Source organism: Anabrus simplex, chromosome 7 (assembly GCF_040414725.1).
Source record: "Anabrus simplex isolate iqAnaSimp1 chromosome 7, ASM4041472v1, whole genome shotgun sequence".
In the NCBI taxonomy this organism is placed as follows: domain Eukaryota; kingdom Metazoa; phylum Arthropoda; class Insecta; order Orthoptera; family Tettigoniidae; genus Anabrus; species Anabrus simplex.
This window is the reverse complement of record NC_090271.1, coordinates 242109786-242132440: the sequence shown is the minus strand read 5'-3', so window position 1 is coordinate 242132440 and position 22655 is coordinate 242109786. Positions and strand designations below refer to the sequence as shown.

Here is a 22655-nt window from a genome sequence, read left to right as displayed (position 1 = left end):
TTTTTGTTGTTGATTAGCTGGGTAGGATCTATTTTGCTTTTAGTTTTAGGGGCTTGCTTTTGTTGTCTCCTCTGGGGAGTGAGTTTAATTTTAATTTTAACTACGTAGTGATCTGAACCTGTGTCTATTCCTCGGAGGACTTTGACGTTATAGATCTCTTTGTGGTGGTATTTGTCCATGCAGACGTGATCCAGTTGCCATTCTCCTTTAGTGTAGTCAGGGTGTTTCCATGTTTTGAGTTTTTGAGGTTTCCTCTTAAAACATGTAGATTTTGAGATTAAATTATGGTTTCTACACAGGTCAACTAGTCTCTCTCCATTTTTATTTGTTTTCTTGTGTGCTGGCCATTTTCCGACGATGTCACGGTATTTTCTTTCTCTGCCTAGTTGAGCGTTGAAGTCGCCTATTAATAATTTTATAGGGTGTTTGGGGATGTTATCTATGGTCTGGTCCAATAGGTCCCAAAATTCTCCTGTTTCCTCCTGGTCTTTTGAGGAGTTGTTTTTATCATTAGTGGGAGCATGGGCATTTATTATAGTATAGATTTTATTAGATGCCTTTAAGGTGAGCGTGGAGAGTCATGGAGACTGTGATCTGAATTCTTGAACTGAGTTTATTATTTTAAGGCTGACCAAAAATCCTGTTCCAAATTGTGAGACATTCTGCATCACTCTCTTCCCGGGTATACCTTTATAAAGTCTGTACCCTTGAGATTCCAAGGCATCCTGGTCAGTGTTTCTAATTTCCTGTAATCCCATGATAAGAATTTTGTGTTGGTCCATTATGTCGGTGATCACTTTTAGTTTACTGGTTTGCATGAGTGAGTTTATGTTGTGTGTCTGTACGATTATCATATGGTTTCAAAGTAATCCAATCCTTGCCCAGCAGACATCTCTACAGAGTTATTTCAACATCAAAAGAATGGATACCGGTAGTCTTTCTTATGATTTGGTTGTCCTAGTGAAATTGGAAAATACAGAGAAAAAGTAAATTAAATTTACAAATTACCTAAGTTTACTTTTAAATTTACCACCTGATCTGAGGACTGCCTTGCCAAAGCTGCAAAGATATGTTCATTTACCTGTCAGGAATATGGAAAATTTAGAAACAAAACTTCCCTAGTGTTCACTCAACCTATAGCAGAAGTAGTATCAGATTAATTTCTGAAAGCAAAGACAGTCAGACATAGACCTACTTAGTAGGTACCGAGGTTATGGATAGTGGAAGACTTTACCTTCTACTGCTACAAGGGCCTTCACCTATACAGAGATAGATTTGTATATAACAATGTTAGAAATGTTCAGAAAACTTCACTAATATCCTACGATATTATTAAATCCTGGTTTGGCTGACTCAAATGTTGCCTGCCCCTATTTTAATTGAAATTATGCAAATACACTGAAGGAGATGGCAAGCACTTGTACACCACACCCGGGAAACTGGAGTTGGGAAATGATGATGATGATGATGATGATGATGATGACGATGACGACACTGATAAACCATTACATTATGACCAGCTACCTAATGCGATGCAGGACAATAGTTTCTCAGCAAGGTATCGTTTTAACAAGGTGGAAGAAGGTAGCCTAGGGTTTTACTGTTCCACAAGCACAACAGCAGCTCCTCCAGTTGACAGATAATGCTGGGTGGTGGTGGTGGTGTAGCATGAACCTACTTCTCCAAGTCGAGCCACAAATGTTCAATGGAGTTCAAATCAGGACCATTTGGGGACTTCAGCATTAAAACTAATTTACTATCATGTTCCTCAAACCAGTCCTTCACAATTCTGGCAGTGTGGCATGGTGTATTGTCCTGTTGGAAGTGGCTGTCATCATCAGGGAACACTGTTGTCATGAGCGGATGGACTTGGTTCCCAATAATGTCTGAATATCAGATAGCTGTTAGGGATCTGTGTACCAAAATAATGGGCTCCAGTGTGTCCGATAAAATTATTGCCCAGATCATCACACCTCCACCGCAGGCCACAGGCCTCTTTCCATCTGACAATGCAACCACATGCCATAGCTTCTGATGGAAACTGACATACACACACTCGTCTGTCGTAGTGATGAACCAGGAATCTCGATTTATCGGACCAGGCAAACTTTTTCTAATCTTCCACAAGTTGAGTGGTAATGAGTTTGTGCCCACATCATGCACTCTGTGGAGTAGCAGTCAGCATTGGGATACAATTGGTTCAACTCCGCAGTCCCATGCGCAGCAGTGTTCGATGAACCTTGTGCTGGGAAACATGGGCCTCAATCATCACCATTGTACCTGATGGTGATTTCTTGTACTATGGCCCTGCGGTCACTTCAAATTATCAGCAGAAGACTCTGATGGCCTCTTGATCTGCTGGATCAAGGTGCTATGTCATCACAATTTTCCCTCTATCAAACGTGGAGAGATTGACCACTTTTCCCATTCTGATGATGGAGACACCACTAACAACAAGAGAGCAGGCCGACGTTATGTATATCATGCTACAAGCATGTCGCGTGTTACTCTCCCCGCTTGAGGCACTCTAAATGTTCTCGGGTTAGAGTGGTCATAATGCAGTGGCTCATCAGTGTACATTATCAACAGCTGAAGAAAATGCACCTCCTAATGCCCTTATTTGTGAAACTGGAACCTTTCCTTCTATAGAAGAATAGCTGTTAATGTTTTAGTAATAAATTAGGTTTTAGTAACATATTGATAAATGTTTATCTGACATTTTCAGACTGAAACAATTTCTTCAGCTATTTCTCTCATGAGACATCTTATGATTGTTCAGTAAACAAACACTTACCCAACATTTCTCCACATCCGTAGAAAGTTCTTCTGCAGTAATGCACGCAGTTTACCGCGAGTTGTTAACTGGAAACAGTCACTGCAATCTTTACAGTCATTAAGATCCATGGATGTGCTTGCCTGACCTAATTTTCCCTTGCCATTCATCTGAAACAAGTGGTTAAGAGCAACATTAAAAAAATCAGATTAGAAAAAAAAAAGCATTCTCTGAGCACAAATTGGATTTTTTTAGTCCAGGTACGTTATAATGACCAGTGTACTGTAACATCCAGTACATACTATCTGCACACATTTTCTTGAGTGTCCTCACTCGGTAATATTGGGTCCACATAGTACGCAGAGGTAGCAACAGTGAAAAGTGAAATGAGCTTTGACTGCCCTTACATCTCATGGTTTAACTACAAAGTTCATGATTTCCATGCTAGTGCATTGTGTATTGGTGTTAATCGCTTGTTTTCTGTGGTTCATCTGAAGTGACGATAATCATTGTGGCTGCAGCAACATGAACCATGTCACAGTACCTCAGAAGTTCCAAACTTCTCCTCAGAAAGGTACTGGTACAACCTTGCACAGCAGCCAAACTCAGCACTAAGTACGGTTAGCCTTACCCCCAGTAGTTAACCTGGTACTCATTTTTGGTGTAGGCTAAGTCAACTGCAGGGTTATGTGACTCTCCAGAAATTAAAATTTTGTTTCTTAACATTTCGACTACCAGGAAGGAAATCAAACCCATGGTCTTCGGTGTGAACTGAACACAGGCTAGGCAACCCCTACCTCACAAAACAGATATTGATTAAGCAATACTACTCTGTGTTAACTGCTTGTTTTCCACTGTTGACTACTAAAAGTCATTTCAATATGTTAGATATTCAGTACAAGGGACAAGCAGCATGCTTGTTAAATTCAAAAAAGTTTATACCTGAGTGAAGTATGAGATTGTCATTCTGAAAAAGCTCTTCATTTTTGTAAACATAGAATCCAATATAACATTTACCTTGTACTGCATATGTCTAATATCTTGATCTTTTAGTACTTTTAGGGACCTCATATTTGATATGATAAATAAAACATTTTAGCACAGAATTATCATTCCCTATGTACATTTTCGTCACATCACTGCAAACATTTCTTGCAACTGCAATATACATGCAAGACAGACACAAATATCAACAGCATCATATTTCATTAAACTGACTTCTTATATTTATTAACTAAACATGCAGACTGAGCTCCCCTTGTTTAATTTTAGATCGTGAAACTTACAAATCTGGGTAAAACTCAGCTCGAGAGATACAAGGATAATTCTAAAAATATACTATTTTTCAGGACCTTATTTTATTATTCATGTCTTTAGTAGTGGCAAAGTTAGGACTTGTGGTCCTCTCTTACACTTAACCACATTACAGTGTAGTAAGAGTGTTTTAAAATGGGAAATAAATCTCATTTGAATAGTAATATAAAATAAATGCAACATAAAAACCAGTTTAAACTAATATGCACAGACCATTAGTCAAACTACTAATAAACTGAGATTATTACAAAAATAAAATAAAAATGCATGCACAGTCACAACATTCACTCATCATAATTCACACCATTGGTTTAAGAATATAAGAGGTACGGTACATTCTCTATGAAGAGTTCATGCTATGAATGTTATTTGGAATCAAGTTCCATAATCTAATTCCCAGTACAATAAATGGGCGATTATAGGCAGCTGACATGCTGAAGAGAATGGCAAGGATGGTAACAGAGTGTGAGTTGCGCTGGTGAAAAGAGGAAAGGTAAGTATATTTTGAGTACATGTACTAGGGAGACCTCTCAGCTAGGGATATGAATGCCAATGCAGCTACATGAAGATTTCTGAGTTCTTCACATTTAGGAGGGAACATTAGTTGTAATAAGGAGTGACACAGCATACAGAAAATAAATGATTCAGAAATTCATGGTCCATTAATTGCCTGAGTGATTACAGAACATTGGAAGAACTAATCTACTGTTTTTCTAAGTCTGACTTTTATATTTAATAGTCATATGATTTTGCCATTGATGCTTTCATGGCTCCTACTTATAGACATGATACTGTATAGGCTTTTGGGCTTATGCCGTGTCAAGTAAATAAGGTGAAGTTCTTTACATTTCACAGAGAACTGTGCTCTGCATCATCAGAAGAAATCTCGACTGTCCATGAAAAAGGCTTCTTAAGTAATGACTCTTTAAATTTAGACGTTGTAGTAGAAGTGGAAATGGTATGTTCATTCACTACCAGATGGCTCCTAGGATGTGGCACAGTGCTAGCGTTCGAAGCGGAAGCTGACTGAACTATTAGATTCAGTCTAAGAGGTTCACATAACATGTGTACGTAACATATGACATTGACAGGTGTATGACATTGACACAAGCTTGGAATGAAACATCTGGCGATGAGGAACGTATGAATTTGGAAAACACCGAGACAAAATAACAATAGAGAAGGGACAAGGAAGGGAACTATCTACGTAAATTCTTAATGGCTGGCAACCAGGTATTACTTAATTGATAGCCGGTGTCCCTGTTGAAATTGTTAGGATTTCTACGTATTTCCACAGCTTCCTGTATAATCCTGGACCTGTAGTGTCTAGTGTGGGTAAGAGCTCGAGCATCTTGGAACATGACATCATGACCCGACGATAGAGCGTGCACAGCTATTGCCGATTTGTCTGGTTGGTTGAGACGAATATTACGTTCATGTTCCTTGACACGGGTACCAATGGACCGGCATGTTTGGCCAATGTATACCTTACCACAAGTACAGGGAATTTTGTTTACCCCACGATGTAAAAGTGGGGACAATTTGTCCTTGGCTTTACTCAGACTGTGAGTAATTTTAGTGGCGGTGCCAAATACAGTTTTTATATTGTGTTTGCTGAGGACCTTGGCAATTCGATCTGTGGTGTTGTGAATGTAAGGCAAGTAGGCAGTTCCCTTCACTTCTTCCCTCTGTGAGCTTTGCTTGGTCGTTTCTCTAGGATGTAGGGCTCGATGAATCTGCAAATCACTGTAACCATTACCCTTGAACGCGACTTTGAGTGTGTCCATCTCCACCTGGAAATTTGATAGCTCACAAATCGTCTCGCCCTCTTGGCGAGTGTCGTGAGAATGCCTTGTTTTTGTGCTGGATGGTGGTGAGAATCTGCATGAAGATATCGATTTGTGTGGGTAGGCTTTGATTTTATGTGGTAGCTGGCACCACGACTGAAAGGATCGATTTCTCATAATTTCACGTAGTTTCCTTTTATAGGAAGGGGAGTTGGGGATTGGAATAACTTACCAAAGGAAATGTTCAATAAATTTCTAATTTCTTTGCAGTCATTTAAGAAAGGGCTAGGAAAACTACAGATAGGGAATATGCTACCTGAGTGTATGTCCTAAATGCAGATCAGGATTGATTGATTGGTCGGTCGGTCAGTTTGATTTGATTTGATTTGATTTGATTTGATTTGATTTGATTGATTGATTGATTGATTGATTGATTGATTGATTGATTGATTGATTGATTGATTGATTGATTGATTGATTGATTGATTGATTGATTGATTGATTGATTGATATGTTCATTACAATTTAGATTCTCATTTATAATAACGCCCAGATTATTTACTAAACTTTTATATGGAATTTTGGTACCAGATGAAATAAGTGAAGGGATATCTGAAGTCTTTTTCATGTTTATTAATTTTAATTATTCAACTTTAATGGCTTTTGCCTTTGAGGGATCTATTAATATAAAGTTTTCAGAAGCATATGATGATATATTTTGTAAATAAGTATTCATTCTATCAGATTATAAGCAAATATCTTCCAGTTTTGTGTGATAGTGTATTTGAAGATTATCAACATGTAAATTGTTATTTCGTTATTTCAACGGAGATGATATGTCATTTATGTTCAAAATAAAAAGTGATGATGCAAGTACAGAGCCTCTTGGTACTCCTGTTTGTTTCATTGCCCATTGAAAAGTCTTATTCTTTATAAGAACTTGTTGTTTGCAGTTAATGAGGTAAGAGTTGTCAAGCAGTCTGATTCAGATGAAGGGACTTTAATTTTACCACCAATATGTCTATATTTAGCATGTCAAATACACTACTAAAACCAAGAAATTGCTAAAATGGAATTCTGACTTAGATACATCAGAAGTTGTATATTTGATCTTACCTCTAGGTAGCCATTGGTGTTGTCTTGGATGAGCACTTCCTTTGACTGGTGGAAGTTGAGACCAACGACACCACTTTCTTCTGTGACATAAACTGGACCATCCTTTCGGCCCCAGTGCAAAGAAGCCTGAAATAATCAACTTGATAAACAGTCTTGTCTGTGCTGTCAACAATGTTTCAACAATTGATGAGCAATTAGTATTAATCAAGAACAAAATCTATAACTATCTTACAATGTCACTTGATACAGAATGTATGGCATAACACAATGCTTGTGTTATAAAAACTTGCAAGTGAAAAACTACACAAGATGTTGTACTTAAGACAGTTGTAGTCTATTTACAAGAGAGGTACTGTAAAACTTTAGCTGCTTTTTAAGGATTTTCATGAATGTGAAGATGATAATGTCTTCTTCTTCTCCTCCTTCTTCTTCTTCTTCTCCTTCTTCTTCTTCTTCTTCTTCTTCTTCTTCTTCTTCTTGAGGTTCCTTCTGCTATCAAAGGTTGGTAATCATTCTGGCATTTTAAACTTTCAATTTTTCAACTTCCAGACGTGAATTTGTATTTCTGCCATCCCAATTCCATAGATTTCCAAGCCATGATACACAACATCTTCCAAGTCTACGTTTACCTGCAATCTACTGACTGTAAGAGTTTATACTTTTCTCCCCTCGTAATATGACCAAGATATACAAGTTTATGAACCATGAGGGAAAGGAGACCCTCAGTTGTTTTATTCATCCTTTGCATTGTTACAGTACTCCTAATATTTTCAAACCACGAGATGCGAAGCATACACTTGTAACATCACATTTCTAGTTTTTTTGTAGTCATTCTGTGTTACAATCCACCCTTCCATTCTATACAGCAATGTTGGAAAGACATAACATATGGGAATGTGATCTAAGATCAAGAGTAAGTTGCTTGCTGCACAGTAGGTTTTTTTTTTTTTTTTTTTTTGATGAACATAATTTGCACTTGCTCAGGTCCAATTTTAATTTCTTGTCTGCATTGCCACTATTCATTAAGACAGCATCCAAGATATTTGTAATGCCCACACAAGTATGAAGGAGGTAATGTGAAACATGCTCTACTCTTTCTTTACCAAACATTATTTGCATGGTGGTGTTGCTGTTCCTACTTATAATTATAAGCTTGATCTTCTTAACATTAATTTTCAAGTCTCTGTTGTTACAGGCAATGTTACCTCCATTGAGCAATGCTTGCAAACCTTGTGCTGTTCCAGCAAGGAGAATTGTGTCATCTATGTAACATAAGTTGGTTATACATCTTCCATTCATTTGGATGCCTATTGTTGATGGTATTTCCAATGCTTCGGACATAATCATTTCAGAGTAGATGTTAAACAAGAGAGGAAAAAATACAACCCTAGTGAACTCCACGACAATTCTAAAACTGACCTTTGGGTTCTAGTAAAGATGAGCTATGATTCGAGTATCTCTGCTGTCAAGGTCTTGGAGAATCTCAATAAGTTTGCCATGCTGTACAATACTCTATGAAATGCCTTCTCATAATCTGTATTCATGTCACTATGACTTGCACGCAGAACAAGGCATCTCTTATAACAAGACCATATCGGAAACCAAGCTATGACTCTGAGGTTTCATCACATTTTGTATAATTTCTTGCATAAATTATGTTCAGGAACAGTTTCAATACATGGCACATGAGGTTTATAGTGTGGTATTCCTCACAAAGTTCGGCGTTCACTTTTTTGGGCAGAGTAACAAATGTTGATTTCAGCCAATCCTCTGGAATAATGACAGTTTTGTATATTGATTTGTTAATATGGCTATACCTTTCCCATACAACATTTTCCAGATATCTGAATAAATCTCAGATGGTTCAGGAGCTTTGCCAGTCTTCATCTGTTGAAGAGTGTGTTTAACCTCACCCTGAAATATATCCAGCCCTTCATCATCATCCCCACCACTATCATCTGTCAAATCATTATGATCTGGTTCATCATCATCAAAAAGGTCATGAATATAAAATTCCCATACAAGTAGCTTTTCTTTAATATTGGTTGAAAGATTTTCATTTTGATCTACTAAGGCCGAATTGCCTTTCCTGTTCAGTTGCAGACTCTCTACTATCTTTTTGTGCAAATTGAACTTCAGGAATGAAAAAGAGTGTTCTGATGTGGCAGTGGTTACTGGTAAGACAGCAAACAATATCAATACTCGACATGTTGCTAGGAAAATATCACTGTTGCAAAATGTTAAGTGCAGAAATGAAGTCCATTGGTTCAGGATGATTGCTTTTAGAAAATAAAAAAAACTTATTTTCCACATTTTAAGTTCACTGGGAAATACAATTGTACCCACGTTGATATCATCTGACCATTGAGTCATAATGGCATCAAAAATATTTATTTCATATATGATGCCTTCACAATTGATTGAGGAAGAGTTATTTTCATGTTCTTCAGAATATGATTGTGTTGCAGAAATCAACGAAGGGGATTAAATTGATATCCTGTAATATTCCTTCGAGTCATTAGTCTCATATTTATCTCGATGTATTTGTCGACAACTTTCAGAGGAATCTCCAGCTTATTAACTCCAATTTGTTTAGCAATTTCTTCAAATTGCAAGACGATCAAATTTAACTTGTATTTCATGTGTTTTCAAGACCTTCACACAGATTAACACAAGTCTTCATATCTACCTGCTTTGACTGAAGAACTGTGGGAAATCCAAGGGACAAACTGAAAATGTGATTAGCAATAGCCATTGATACTGTAAAATCAGAATGAATCATATCTGTAATGAAAATGCCCTGCTTGATGTTTCAGAATCTATAAAGTTCTGAATTTCTAGAAGTGAGTAAGCAATGACATCATGCATCTCTGAAAAAAGGGCAATAGCATCCAAATGTATAACCCAGCATGTCTCGCAGAATTTGAGTAAATTTTACATTTAGCACTTTGCATGCATTGCTCAATGTGTTTCTTTAAAATAGTTTCTTTTTTAGGTGATGCTCTAAAAAATGCAATTACAGTATACTATTCATAGTGGCCAAACAGTTCCTTATACTAGGCATGGTGAATGCATGGGAAAGTGCTAAATTAAATTAATGGTTTCACAGTGCACGTACAGTGCCTGAAATTACTTCTCCTTTATTTTAGCAGCACAACCATTTAAATTGTCCACTCATATTACTGGCTCCATTAAAATCCTTACCTCTAAAATTAGATTCAGCAGATTTTTGATAAGAACATTGGCCAAAAAAAACCCAGCATTATATAAGGGAGCAAATTTAAGGAAATCTTCCCGAATGACGAGATTGATTCTGAATGTGCACATAATGAATACAGAGAGAAAAATGGTCATTACATGAAACATCTGCAGCTTCATCTCCTAGAACACTAAAATATGTAAGCCTACACTCATTAATTTTATTGACAATATTGTTGGTGATAATTTGTCTGCAACTGAGCTTGAAAGCTGCAGTCGCTTAAGTGCGGCCAGTATCCAGTAAACGGGAGATAGTGGGTTCTAGCCCCACTGTCGGCAGCCCTGAAGATGGTTTTCCGTGGTTTCCCATTTTCACACCAGGCAAATGCTGGGGCTGTACCTTAATTAAGGCCACGGCCGCTTCCTTCCACTTCCTAGGCCTTTCCTATCCCATCGTCGCCATAAGACATATCTGTGTCGGTGCGACGTAAAGCAAATAGCAAAAAAATAATAATTTTTTAAAATGCATCTTTGGACTGGCATAAGTTGGATTAGCATCAAAATCTATAAGATGTTCTTTCAGCTCGCTGTTGCCGGTGTCAATTCAAAAACACAAAAATTCTCTAAAATTGCTATCATACGAACCTTGATTTCTTTCCAGAGAAATGCTACCAGATTCTCTATGACCTTCTCTGAGAAAAGAAAGAGTAATGGTTTGCTAAATGGAGTTTTTTTGGTTTTACTCTATTTGAGTTTTCCTGCCTCAGTCTATTTGGTCAAAAACCAACTAGGTTTGTTTGCAAAAACACAGAGAAAATCTTGAGCAATAATACAGGCTTTTTTTTGTCATATTCCTTATTTTCGTGGTTTCTAAACTCTTCTTTGGCATTCTTCCATTTCTTAAATGGATTTTTAACCAGAGAACCAAACTAAACATGACTGCCTTTCCTTGTTCCAAAATTAGGTGAAAATGATGAAAATATTCCTCAGTAGCACAAAAAGCACATAGGCACTTCCAATGGAATTTTAAATTCCTCTCTCCTGCTGGGAACTTAAAAAGTCGTCAGCAGGGGACCATGTTTCTTTCAAGTATTTATACTTTTGTTTGTCAGAAGAACACTCAGATGAATAGAGATCTGTATCATAGCGAGAAGTACAATCAAGTTTTAGACGATCCTCTTCAGATATAGAAGCACAAGGCCTATCAGGTTGAGACAACACATCACTAGAGGATCCTTCACCTACATCATCTTTATTTAATTTATATTTCTTTGGTAAAAATTAATTGTCTAATTTCTTCATAATGCTGTGAAAAAAATCACTCCACTGTAATCACATCCACTCACACATCACATCAGCAACAATTAGGTATGTCTTTCCACAGAAACCAACACCACTAATTTACTTCATAAGGCGTACTGTCTGGTGTCTGACTCTCTCTGTCTGAAGATCTGAAAATGTTACATCACAAATAGTTTACCTGTCGTGTTATCTATTGCGCACAAAACCTGTGCTTTTGATCATTCAGCTTCCAGGCTAACTGTACCCTTTCTCACAGGTCCATGTTCCCTCTCACTCAATTTTGGCGGTAAGGGTATGGGTAAAATTCATTCACTTAACTTTACAAATGAAAATATTTATAAAATTCTCCTTATCAATACAAATCAAGTCATCCGTTAGATGAAGCAAAGTCTATACATGTTTCAGCCTAATCTCAAGGCCATCTTCAGTAGCAAAACCGTAATTACATAATACACAAACAAATTAAAAATCGTAATGAAGTGAAGTGACAGTGATCATGACTGTGTGAGTTAAAAACATATTGAGGTACAAAGTCCTCTCGTCTAATAGATCGTTCTTGAATTGTTAAATAAAACTTGCTGACTGTTAAAATGAAAACACTGTGCTGAGGAGTGTAGTGAGACCATCAATACTATGGATTAAAACGTGTGTAACATTTGTAAATAAAAGTTGTGGTCTCGAATGGTGATGACCTTGTCAGCCTCAAGTCACATTGACAACGAAGTCTGGCTAGAGATTGATCACAGTGTGAATTGGGGTTTCTCCAACTGTATTGACCAATTTACACTGTGATCAATCTCTAGCCAATATGTACACATTAGCATAAACTTTCATCCATACAATAGGATAAATCCAATCTACACTTTGGACGTTTTCTAGTCATTGTAAAATAAAATATTTATTTGCTTCCTTGTTCACAAATTCCGGCTTTTAGTTAATGTACATGTTGTAAACTATGTAAATATCACCTAAAACTCAACTTTGTAATAATAAGCATAAGACCATTGTATTTAGTATTAATTTAAGTTTAGTATTAAGTTCCAATGTTAATAGATTTAAGACTGACCTTAAGATTAGTATTAGGCTGAAGATGCCCAAAACTAGGGTGAAACATGTCCCTAACTACTGTAGTGTTTATAATTCATGTAGAATTTAATCACTACAAAATATAATTGTGTTGAATAGGTGGACACAATAATTTTATTCAAGAAAGAATTTTACTTATTGTATCTTCAATACGGAACAAAATGAGATTAGTTACTTGTAAACATAGACCTGCTGTGCCTGCATTTTACATACACAGTATACTATATATGTTAAGAGATATTTACCCAATAGCTCAATTAAAGAGAGATTAGTTTTCAAAATCAAGATTCAGCTGTGCAGTAGTTTGCCTTCACACTTCCATGCTGCGTTATTCAATGCTGAAAGGAAATCGGCTGCTGGTATACTGTAGTTTTCGCGTGAAGTGCAAGTGAGTCAATAAGGAGATCTCTAGCACAAACACATTACAAATTAATTTAAACCGTCAGTAGTGGTGAAGTGTGCTAGTATCCACTGTTACCAGCAGTTTGAAAGTATAAAAATCAAATATTCTTGTTTCTTCACCTGGACATGCTGCAAGAACTCTATTGCAGTAGATCGTCACCGTCAAAGCTGAGCGAGAGGCTGTTACCACACATACAGTGGTTACGCTTTGAATCTCTTCTAACAGCTAGGCGAGTATTACTGCCCCTGCGCCGAGCAAGGCACCTTTTCCCTCGGCACAGAGATGTATCCTTGCTACGTTCTCCGGTCGTGTTACCACAATGGAAAGTGGAAACAAAAGCATATAACGTTGGTGCTGAGCTGCACTGTCTGTTCTTTCTGCCACGCTCAACAGTGCATTACTATATTATTCTTATTGTTTTCTATTATAATATAATGTAACTTTTCTTGTTAAAGTGCTAATTTATGTTAGGTCAGAATAGCCTACAGAACTGCACAACACATTAAACATTAAAATGAGTGCTGTCACTTCCACCTCGAAAATAAGTGAGTTGGCAGGCCCAGAATGTTCATGTATAATAGAAAGCTTAATGAATACACCATTTTTGTTAAGAAATTTTGTAGAAAAGAAATACATAATTGAAAAAGGTAGACCTACACCTTCTCCTAACAATTAAGTCAAGGAATCGAAAAGAACACTACAATATTTTCATGACTCATGGTACATAGATATGGATTGGTTACGTGGTTGTGCAAAAATTAATAAACTGTATTGTTGGCCGTGTGTTCCATTTTCCTCAGGAAAGGATGCTTGGAATAAAGACAGTGTGGACAATTTATATAGTTTAGGTTTTAAAGAGATGCTATGAAGTGTCTCAAGCACACATCATCGATGTTACCGATATGATTCAGTTCGGAAGGTCCAGAATAGAGTACAGCTCACAGAAAAAAAGTTAACGAACATAATGAGCTAGTAAGAATAACAGGTATATTATCAGCACTTTAATACATACTGTGTGTTTTCTTTCAAAGCAAGGATTATCTTTCAGTGGTCATCGAGAAACTGAAGAATCTGATAACAGAGGTTAATTACAAGGAGTTACTAATGTTAATTACTAAGAAAGATGACATTTTTGCACCACTTAGAAACATCTACATTTTTCTCAGGGCTTTCATCTGACATTCAAAATGATATTATTGATGCCATAGCTACTTTTATGACCAGCAAAATTAAAGACGAGGTTAAGAAATCAAACCTTATTTCTGTTATTTTGGATGAAAGTACAGACATTTCTAACAGAGCACATCTCTCGATTGTATTTAGATATGTTAGTCCCAAAGGCAAAATTCAAGAAATTTTTGAGATTTGGTGATGTAAGCGGTGACCGTTCTGCTGTTTCTCTCTCTAAACATCTCTTTGGAAAATTACAAGAATTTCAGTGTGGTGAAAAGTTAGTAGCAGAGACATTTGATGGGGCAACAGTGACTCATTGTACATAGATCTGGATTGGTTATGTGGTTGTGCAAAAATGAATAAACTGTTTTGTTGGCCATGTATCCTATTTTCCTCAGAAAAAAAAAAAAAAAAAAAAAAAAAAAATGCTTGGAATAAAGATGGTGTGGACGATTTAGATAGATATGCTCTCAGAAGGAGTGTGGTAACACTTTTCAAAATGTCACACGTCGCCACTGACCATCAGTTGATTAGAAGGAAGCAACAAAAATCAAGTTGGACAACCTAACACCCAAATTTGCCCAGGTGGCCAAAATTAGCTTGTTTTGCGGTGTTAGGTGAGATGTTCGACTCTATAATGTTGTACTATTCTTACAAGTGCAATATTGTGTGAGATGTTCAACTGTAGAATGTTGTTCTATGCTTACAAGTGAGATATTGTGTGAGATGTTCAGTTCTAGAATGTTGTACTCAGTAGTGGTGATTACAGGGGCGAGGGCTGCACTTGTCCCCCCACTTTCTGGAGAAAATATTAAATTTTTATTACATTTTAGCCAGCTGAAACTAGGAATTATAGAAATTATTTAAAGAAACAATTTGTACAAGCCCTGTTGTCTTATCAGATAATTCATTTATTTTCTTTAATTATTAACAAAATTATTAGCGGAAATACGCACAAAATACCGTTCATCCTGGCTGACCGATTTCTATAGCACCACAGCAAGTAGTGGAGACTTTACACATGTTGTGAGGAAGGGTAACAGGGATTTTTTTTTTTTTGCTAAGGTAATGGACACTGAGGTATGGTACACTGGCTTGCTGTGCGCATTTGCCAGTCTGGCAGTCTCTTTAGTGTCTGTTGGCTTTTTAGTGTGTAATCAAATACTAAATTATTTTAATTGTATAATCACACCATACTTCCTTTTAATCATAATACATGTGTACAATTGTTCCTTTGGTGAAAGTTTTATTATATAGTATTGAATCTCAATCTCAAAAAACTATTATTACCGCACTTAAATTGGTTAATTGTTTACCTCTCTGTCGAAATTCGCTCAGAGAGCATCAAAAGCATTTCTTTTTCAGTTTTGATTGATATAAACCTCCCGTCCCCTATATCCCAGAAACCTGGGTACTGTCTGTTGTCTGAATATTTTTTGCACCTGCACTTTTAAGTCCCAATCACCGCTACTGACTATACTTGCAAGTGAGATATCGTGTGAGATGTTCAACTCTACATTGTTGAAGTAAACTTACAAGTGAGATATTGTGTGAGATGTTCAACTCTACATTGTTGTACTAACTTACAAGTGAGATATTGTGTGAGATGTCACAAACTCTAGATTGTTGTATTATACTTACAAGTGAGATATTATATGAGATGTTCAGAATGTAATATAATTATGAGTGTGATTTTGTGTGAGATGTTCAGAATATTGTCCTATACTTACAAGTGAGATATTGTGTGAGATGTTCAACTCTAGATTGTTGTATTATACTTACAAGTGAGATATTGTGTGAAATGTTCAACTCTAGAATGTTGTACTATACTTACAAGTGAGATATTGTGTGAGCTGTTCAGAATGTTGTACTGTACTTACAAGTGAGATATTGTGTGAGATGTTCAACTCTAGATTGTTGTATTTTACTTACAAGTGAGATATTGTGTGATATGTTCAATTCTAGAATATTCTACTATACTTAAGTGAGATATTAAGTAAGATGTTCAGAATATTGTATTATACTTACGAGTGAGATATTGTGTGAGATGTTCAACTCTGGAAGGGAGCTGTCATTTCCTTGTTTTCTGCTCAGTTTGAGGAACACTTCTTCTAGGGACTGACAGTTGTACATCGAGAGCAGAACATGAGGTGATTCCTCAGCCAGAAGGTGTCCACTTCGCATCAAGCCAATCTACAAGTAAAATTACATGTCAGCTGAAACAAATATACAGAAATGATACAAAATATAGGCCTCATATAACATGTACTGTGATCAATTTCTAAGAATATTATTTAGACAGCCACAGAGCCTCAATTGCAGAACTTCCTCAGCAATGCTCAAGAAATAATTTTGTTCCTATTTATTGTTTTCATGGTAATACTGTACAGTATATTTCAGCTGATGAATAAATGCTGCAAGTAACATTGCATTTAATATGCATTATAATTTTAAAAAAGTAAACTCATGTTCTCATCCAAGGTGGTGCAGTTCTTCTCTGGCACACCCCCAGTGGAGGTGAGCTGCATGTATCATTTTAACCAGCGTCCTGCCAGTATTAAATCTTTGGCAGCACTAGGAACTGAACCCGGGCAAGGGCACCCATGCCCGGGGGGCAAGGGGGGACGCCTCCCCCACTAGCTCTCAGGGAAAGGAAAAAAAACTGTAATGTAGTCAGGTGATTTTCTTTCAAGAAAATGGTTTAAAAGTAGGTATTATGTAGAAGTGGTACGGAATACCATGGGTAATATTCTACTGTGGAATACAAGTCGCCATTCATCTTCCAAAATATTAAAAATATGACCATATATACCCCCCAGGTCTAGCCCTCACCTACAAACTATCCTATGGGCGCCCTTGAACCCGGGCCTCTGAGGTCAGCAGGTAATAGTGTTAAGCATTAGGCTACAGAGGTGGAACAGACTAAGAGGTACACGATTAACAAAATAATGTTTTCTCTATTACTCAATGCACAGTAATAAAAACCATCAGCATTAGAGCAATTCTGGCACGAGTGGTTATTTGTATAGATTATTTTTATTTTAACATTTCTGGATAAAGTAAAATTTACAAGGAAGACTCCATTGTATAGTAGGTCTAGAATTGGAAGACCTCCTTCCTAAAGAAAGGGCCTACAGGCTTTCATCTCATGTAGAAAATATGGTAAGTTTTGAAATAAGTACATGCAAGCATTGGAAAATGCACTGATATATTGCATATTGAGTACATGTTAGCACTGGAAGATTTGCTGATACATTGCATAAGTGGGGTGCATTAAATTCTCATACATGGGATTGTGGAAGTGTCATATCATATATATAGTCTATTATTATGGTTGGGTCACCACTCTCACAGGCATTTTATACCTACTGCCAGGTGTAACTTTAGGCCGCCCCTTAAAAATACTGGGAAGAATATTATAGAGGTGAATGAGAAGAAAGGACATTTTAGGAAGAAGAAAAGAAGAAGAAGAAAAAGAGTTGTAAGAGGAACAATATAAATTTAGAAGCGGAAGATCTACAGTGGACCCAATCTTCAGCATGAGGCAATTAATGGAAAAGAGGTGCAAATATGGAAAGGATTTGGTCACAATGTTCATAGATCTAACAAAGGCATGCGATAGTGTTCCCAGGGAGAAGGCTTGGAAAACCATGGACAAAGAGAGACTGGGTACATAAACTATAGAATGGTGCAAGCAATGTAAAAAAACCTGTGTCAGCAGTGTACAGACTCCGTTTGGAAAGACAGAATGATTTAGAAATGAAACTGGACTAAGATAGGGGAGTGTCTTGTTTCTAATGGTTATGGACGAATTTCTAAAGGAGACGAGGGAAGCATATAGGAATAGGGAGATGAAATTACTATTTGCAGACGATAATGTGGGCTGGGGAACAAACAGCAAAGAAATAAAAGATCAACTTGATGCAACGTAACCGTTCACTACCATACTGATAGGCATGTCAAGAGGTCCAACAAGTAATATATGCCATTTTCCGCATCATTCTATGACATATTTGGTCGTAGTGAGCATTTTTAGCCCAGACCGGAATACGATCAATGGTGTGCTAGCTCGGAGGGTAAAGGTTAGTTACATATATACAGAGAGGGAAAGAGCTCATTGCAGCAGAACCTTGAAATTGCGCTCTCTATTTGCAGAGCAAGAAATACCAAGCCAAGCACAGAGAACATCTACGTCAGAAAGCGGAGTCTATTTTCCAGTGTTTTAACCCAAGAACTGGAGATTCTCAGTGATGGTGATTTCCCTGTGTATTCATGAGTGCCAACTCACAATTCACGCATGTAAATAATAATAATAATAATAATAATAATAATAATAATAGTAATAATAATAATAATAATAATAATAATAATAACAACATTTTTGATACAAGCTTGTGAAATCTAATTGGAATCGGCGTAATTTTTACTATTCAATGAGATCAGAAGATGTCCTACTTAATGAATAAAATAATGATTGTGGTGTCCGAATATACTGTAGGTGCCTGTAATTCCCATATTCACATATTAAGGGGACGCAGAATTTTAACATCAGTAGCGGCTTACATGAATAATGTTTAAAGAGCGGGTAAAACTTCTGATAATCGCTCAGACACAGTGAGATGCTGACTATATTCTGCTAATAATTAGTGGCCGGAATTAAGGCAGATGGAGTAGTAGGTGACGTTAATCGAACTAATAGTAGCTAGTTTAGCCAGAGAGTGATGTCTGATTGAACAAGTGATGCTCACATAAAAATAACTGCAATCACTGTGTCGTATGGCAACAAAAGGGAAATGAGTAGCGATCTCCAGGGACTTGACTGCAACGCAGGTAGTCCATTTGAATATAACCATAGTATATTATTTGAAGATGCATTGAGAGTACTTCATTAACCAGTTTCCCATTTTCCCATATGTATGTGAGTGCTCGTTGAACTCAGGATTGGAATCAACCAGAACGCGCCATAATGCCAGCATTTGCAGAGGGAAATCAACCAGAATACACCATTGTGCCTGCAATCATCTCTTCAGGGACCGCCCAGAACTTCCGACCGTAGCAGACTACAGTTTGAGACATCATGTACGCGACCCAGAATAAGATGAACCAAGGCCTCTCAGCTAACGAGGCTTCAGTGATGGAGGCTTAAACCCGGAGGTGTACCCCCGGATGACATCATGGCTGCATGCATAAATGTTAAGTACACTTCATTTTTCTATGGATGGGAAAACATAAGAGCACGTGTTTGGTTTATACATTAATCTAACCGATACATCGGGTTCTGATAATAAGTAAAGGGGTAAACCCTTATTTAGTGTGACCTGTGATAATCATAGGTGCGTATTAACAAGATGATTTGAGAGTGCCAAAGCAATAATTCAGAAGTAAAAAGACTGATATGGACGTAAAAGTATTTTTCATATAATTGATTGTCCTTTTATGTGTATAATATTATGGCATTTTCTCATGTACATTGTCTTCTTGTGACTCTATCAGTTTCATTAAATTTATGTTTTGAATTGGGAACAAACATTCTTCTCATTTCAGTATTCTAGTGTATTCCTTTCATATTATAGAACACCCTACTTTCAATATATTTAATTTAAGTGCCCACTCCATTGCGAACAGTCCATTGACCCATATGCTATTGAGCTGAGCCATTGTGACAGTGAAAGTAGGGAGGATGGGACTTCGATGCCCGGGATTGCTTTCCGAAGTTCCTCATTCAGAAGATTTACATTCAGATATTTATTTGTGAAAAAAAGTTGTCTAAATAATGCTCTGCCGAGCCCAGGACAGGTGCAGTACTGAACGAGGAAATAAAAAAATATGGTATGAAAATCAGCGCGAAAAGCAAGACTGGACATGGTGATTAGCAAGAGGGGAGCAACAGGGCAATGCATTCTACCAGAGTGTAAGAAGCCTTATCAATCAATCAATCAATCAATCAATCAATCAATCAATCAATCAATCAATCAATCAATCAATCAATCAATCAATCAATCAATCAATCAATCAATCAATCAATCAATCAATCAATCAATCAATCAATCAATAGTGATCTGCATTTAGGGCAGTTGCTCAGATGGCAGATTCCCCATCTGTTGTTTACCTAATCTCTTCTTAAATAATTGCAAAGAAATTGGAAATTTATTGAGCATCTCCCTTGGTAAATTATTCCAATCCCTAATTCCTCTTCCTTCTTCTTCTTCTTTGTCGTTTAGGCCTACTGAGGATCACGGGGCTCATATCTACTCTTGGGTAAAGTTGTTGCTTTCTTCTTCTTCCAATACTCCTTCATTTGCTGACTATGAGCCAGCTTTCTCTCCTTGGTCCACTTAGTTCCTGTAGTCTTCTTACTTGTAAGGGACATTGGGAAAACTCCGTGTCAGATAGCTTGACGGAACAGTAGTCGGTCATGAGTTTGTCACAGTGGGATATCTAGTTGTTCCATATCTGACTTAACTGACGTGATCCATTTGTTCTTAGATAATTCCTCTTCCTATAAATGAATATTTACCTCAATTTGTTCTCTTTATATTGTGATCTTTCCTACTTTTAAAAACACCACTCAAACTTATTCGCCTACTAATATCATTCCATGCCATCTCTCCTCTGACAGCTCAGAACATACCACTTACATGAGCAACTCATCTCCTTTCTCCCAAGTCTTCCCAGCCCAAATTTTGCAAAATTTTGTAATTCTACTCTTTTGTCGGAAATCATCCAGAAGAAATTGAGCTGCTTTTCTTTGGATTTTTTCCATTTCTCGAATCAAGTAATCCTGGTGAGAGTCCCATACACTGGAACCATACTCTAGTTAGGGTCATACCACAGACTTCATAACAATGTGCATAGACCTGTACCCTTTATTTACAGTACTGTTTATGTGATCACCCCAATGAAGATCTTTCCTTATACAGTATTAACACCTAGGTACTTACAGTGATCTCCATAAGGAACTTTCACCCCATCAATGCAGCAATTAAATAAGGAAATACCAAGGAAGTGTAAAGAGACAATGTACAAAACGTATTACTCACTGATATTGACCTATGAGACCTGGACAGTGACAAGTAGGGAGGAGAATTCTGACAAGAAACAACCATGTCTGTTTTTGTCCCTGCATATTCATTGAGCGTCATGGTGTCTACCAGTAATACAGATAGCAAACATAAACATACCTTTTTGAGCAATTCAGACATTGTTGATGCAGTTGAGAATTCTGACAGTTATATTATATTTTCCTTGGATATTTCTGAAGAAGTTAAGAGAAAATTGGTGGAAGAACTATCAGCCGAAAGTTTGCGAGAGGATCCGTGAAGCGAGGTTGTCAATTAACATGTGACACATGTGAAAGGCTGAACAGGAAACAATATTTCATTTATTCCAATGAGGAAAGCGAAGTTACACAAAGAACTGCACAGTATGTTCAAATAAGAAAATCAAGGGTGGTCAACAGGAAACTGTGTACTTTTGTGCAACTTGTCTAAAGAAACTTGGTCTGCATCTAGGCATTTATTTAGTACTGTATCACATGAGAGTCGATTACATTACTAAGAACTAAAGATGTACATGTGAAATGAATTAGAAAAGCAGAATCTATAGCACAATCAGCCCTGTTTATAAAGATTCAACCTTGTATTTAAAGTTTAGAAGTTGAAGCATTTGCATCAAAACTTGTAAAACTTGTCCCTTTTAAGTACAACCTGGTGAGTAAACATTCTCTATTAAAATACAACTGTTAAAAGTTAAAATAAATATTCAGATTTCATGGTAATCTGCAAATCAAAAACCTCCAAAGCTGTTGTCACTCTGGATGGAGACATCATTTCAATCATCATGGATGCAGCCTAACCCAATAATGGGATAGGGATGTAGAAATCAGCATTGCAATAAGTGCTTCTAAAATTAAAACGTCTTGTGTGAAACCATTTTCTCTAATTCAAAATTCATTGGCATGTTATGTTACCAGTGGACATTAAAGGCTTCATCAGTGAACCAGGTGCAGGCCTTTGAAATGTGGATGTATTGCAGAATATTCATGAATCTATGGTGGACCACATCACCAACAAGGATGTACTCCATCATACTGGGAAATCATGTCAAGTCTCAACAAAAGCAAAACACAAGAAAGCAGCCTATTTTGATCACATCTTCTGAAATGACAAATAGAGCATGATACAACTGATCATGGATAACAAGATAGAAGGGAAATGCGGATATGGGTGGAAAAGATTTTTCCGGGTGCGGAACATTCAACATTGGTTCTGCATCCACAATATGGCAACTCTCATAGAGGAGTCAACCTTCTACAAGAAGAGGAAGAAGAGATACATGGCTACAGGTATGTCCTTATAACTTACCGTATGGGCTTGTCTTGCTTCCTCAATGTAGTGAGTGGTGATGATAACAGTCTTGTTGCCATCTTTCGTTATTTGTACTAGATGGTTCCAAATGCTGAAACATAGCAAGTTGAGTTGTAAATCTTGCCTCATAGAATATC

The 22655-nt window shown here is 37.0% G+C and overlaps 1 protein-coding gene across 1 annotated transcript in view; it reads right to left on the bottom strand.

Moving 5' to 3' along the window:
• snu (snustorr) overlaps positions 1-22655 on the bottom strand; it is a 416698-nt gene that overhangs the window by 67054 nt on the left and 326989 nt on the right. Inside the window, exons 6-9 of the mRNA XM_067151642.2 lie at positions 22516-22609; positions 16181-16345; positions 6991-7116; positions 2795-2943 (exon numbers count right to left, since the gene is read on the bottom strand). Coding sequence (XP_067007743.1) covers positions 2795-2943; positions 6991-7116; positions 16181-16345; positions 22516-22609 — 534 coding nt within the window. The remainder of the gene's footprint in view (positions 1-2794; positions 2944-6990; positions 7117-16180; positions 16346-22515; positions 22610-22655) is intronic.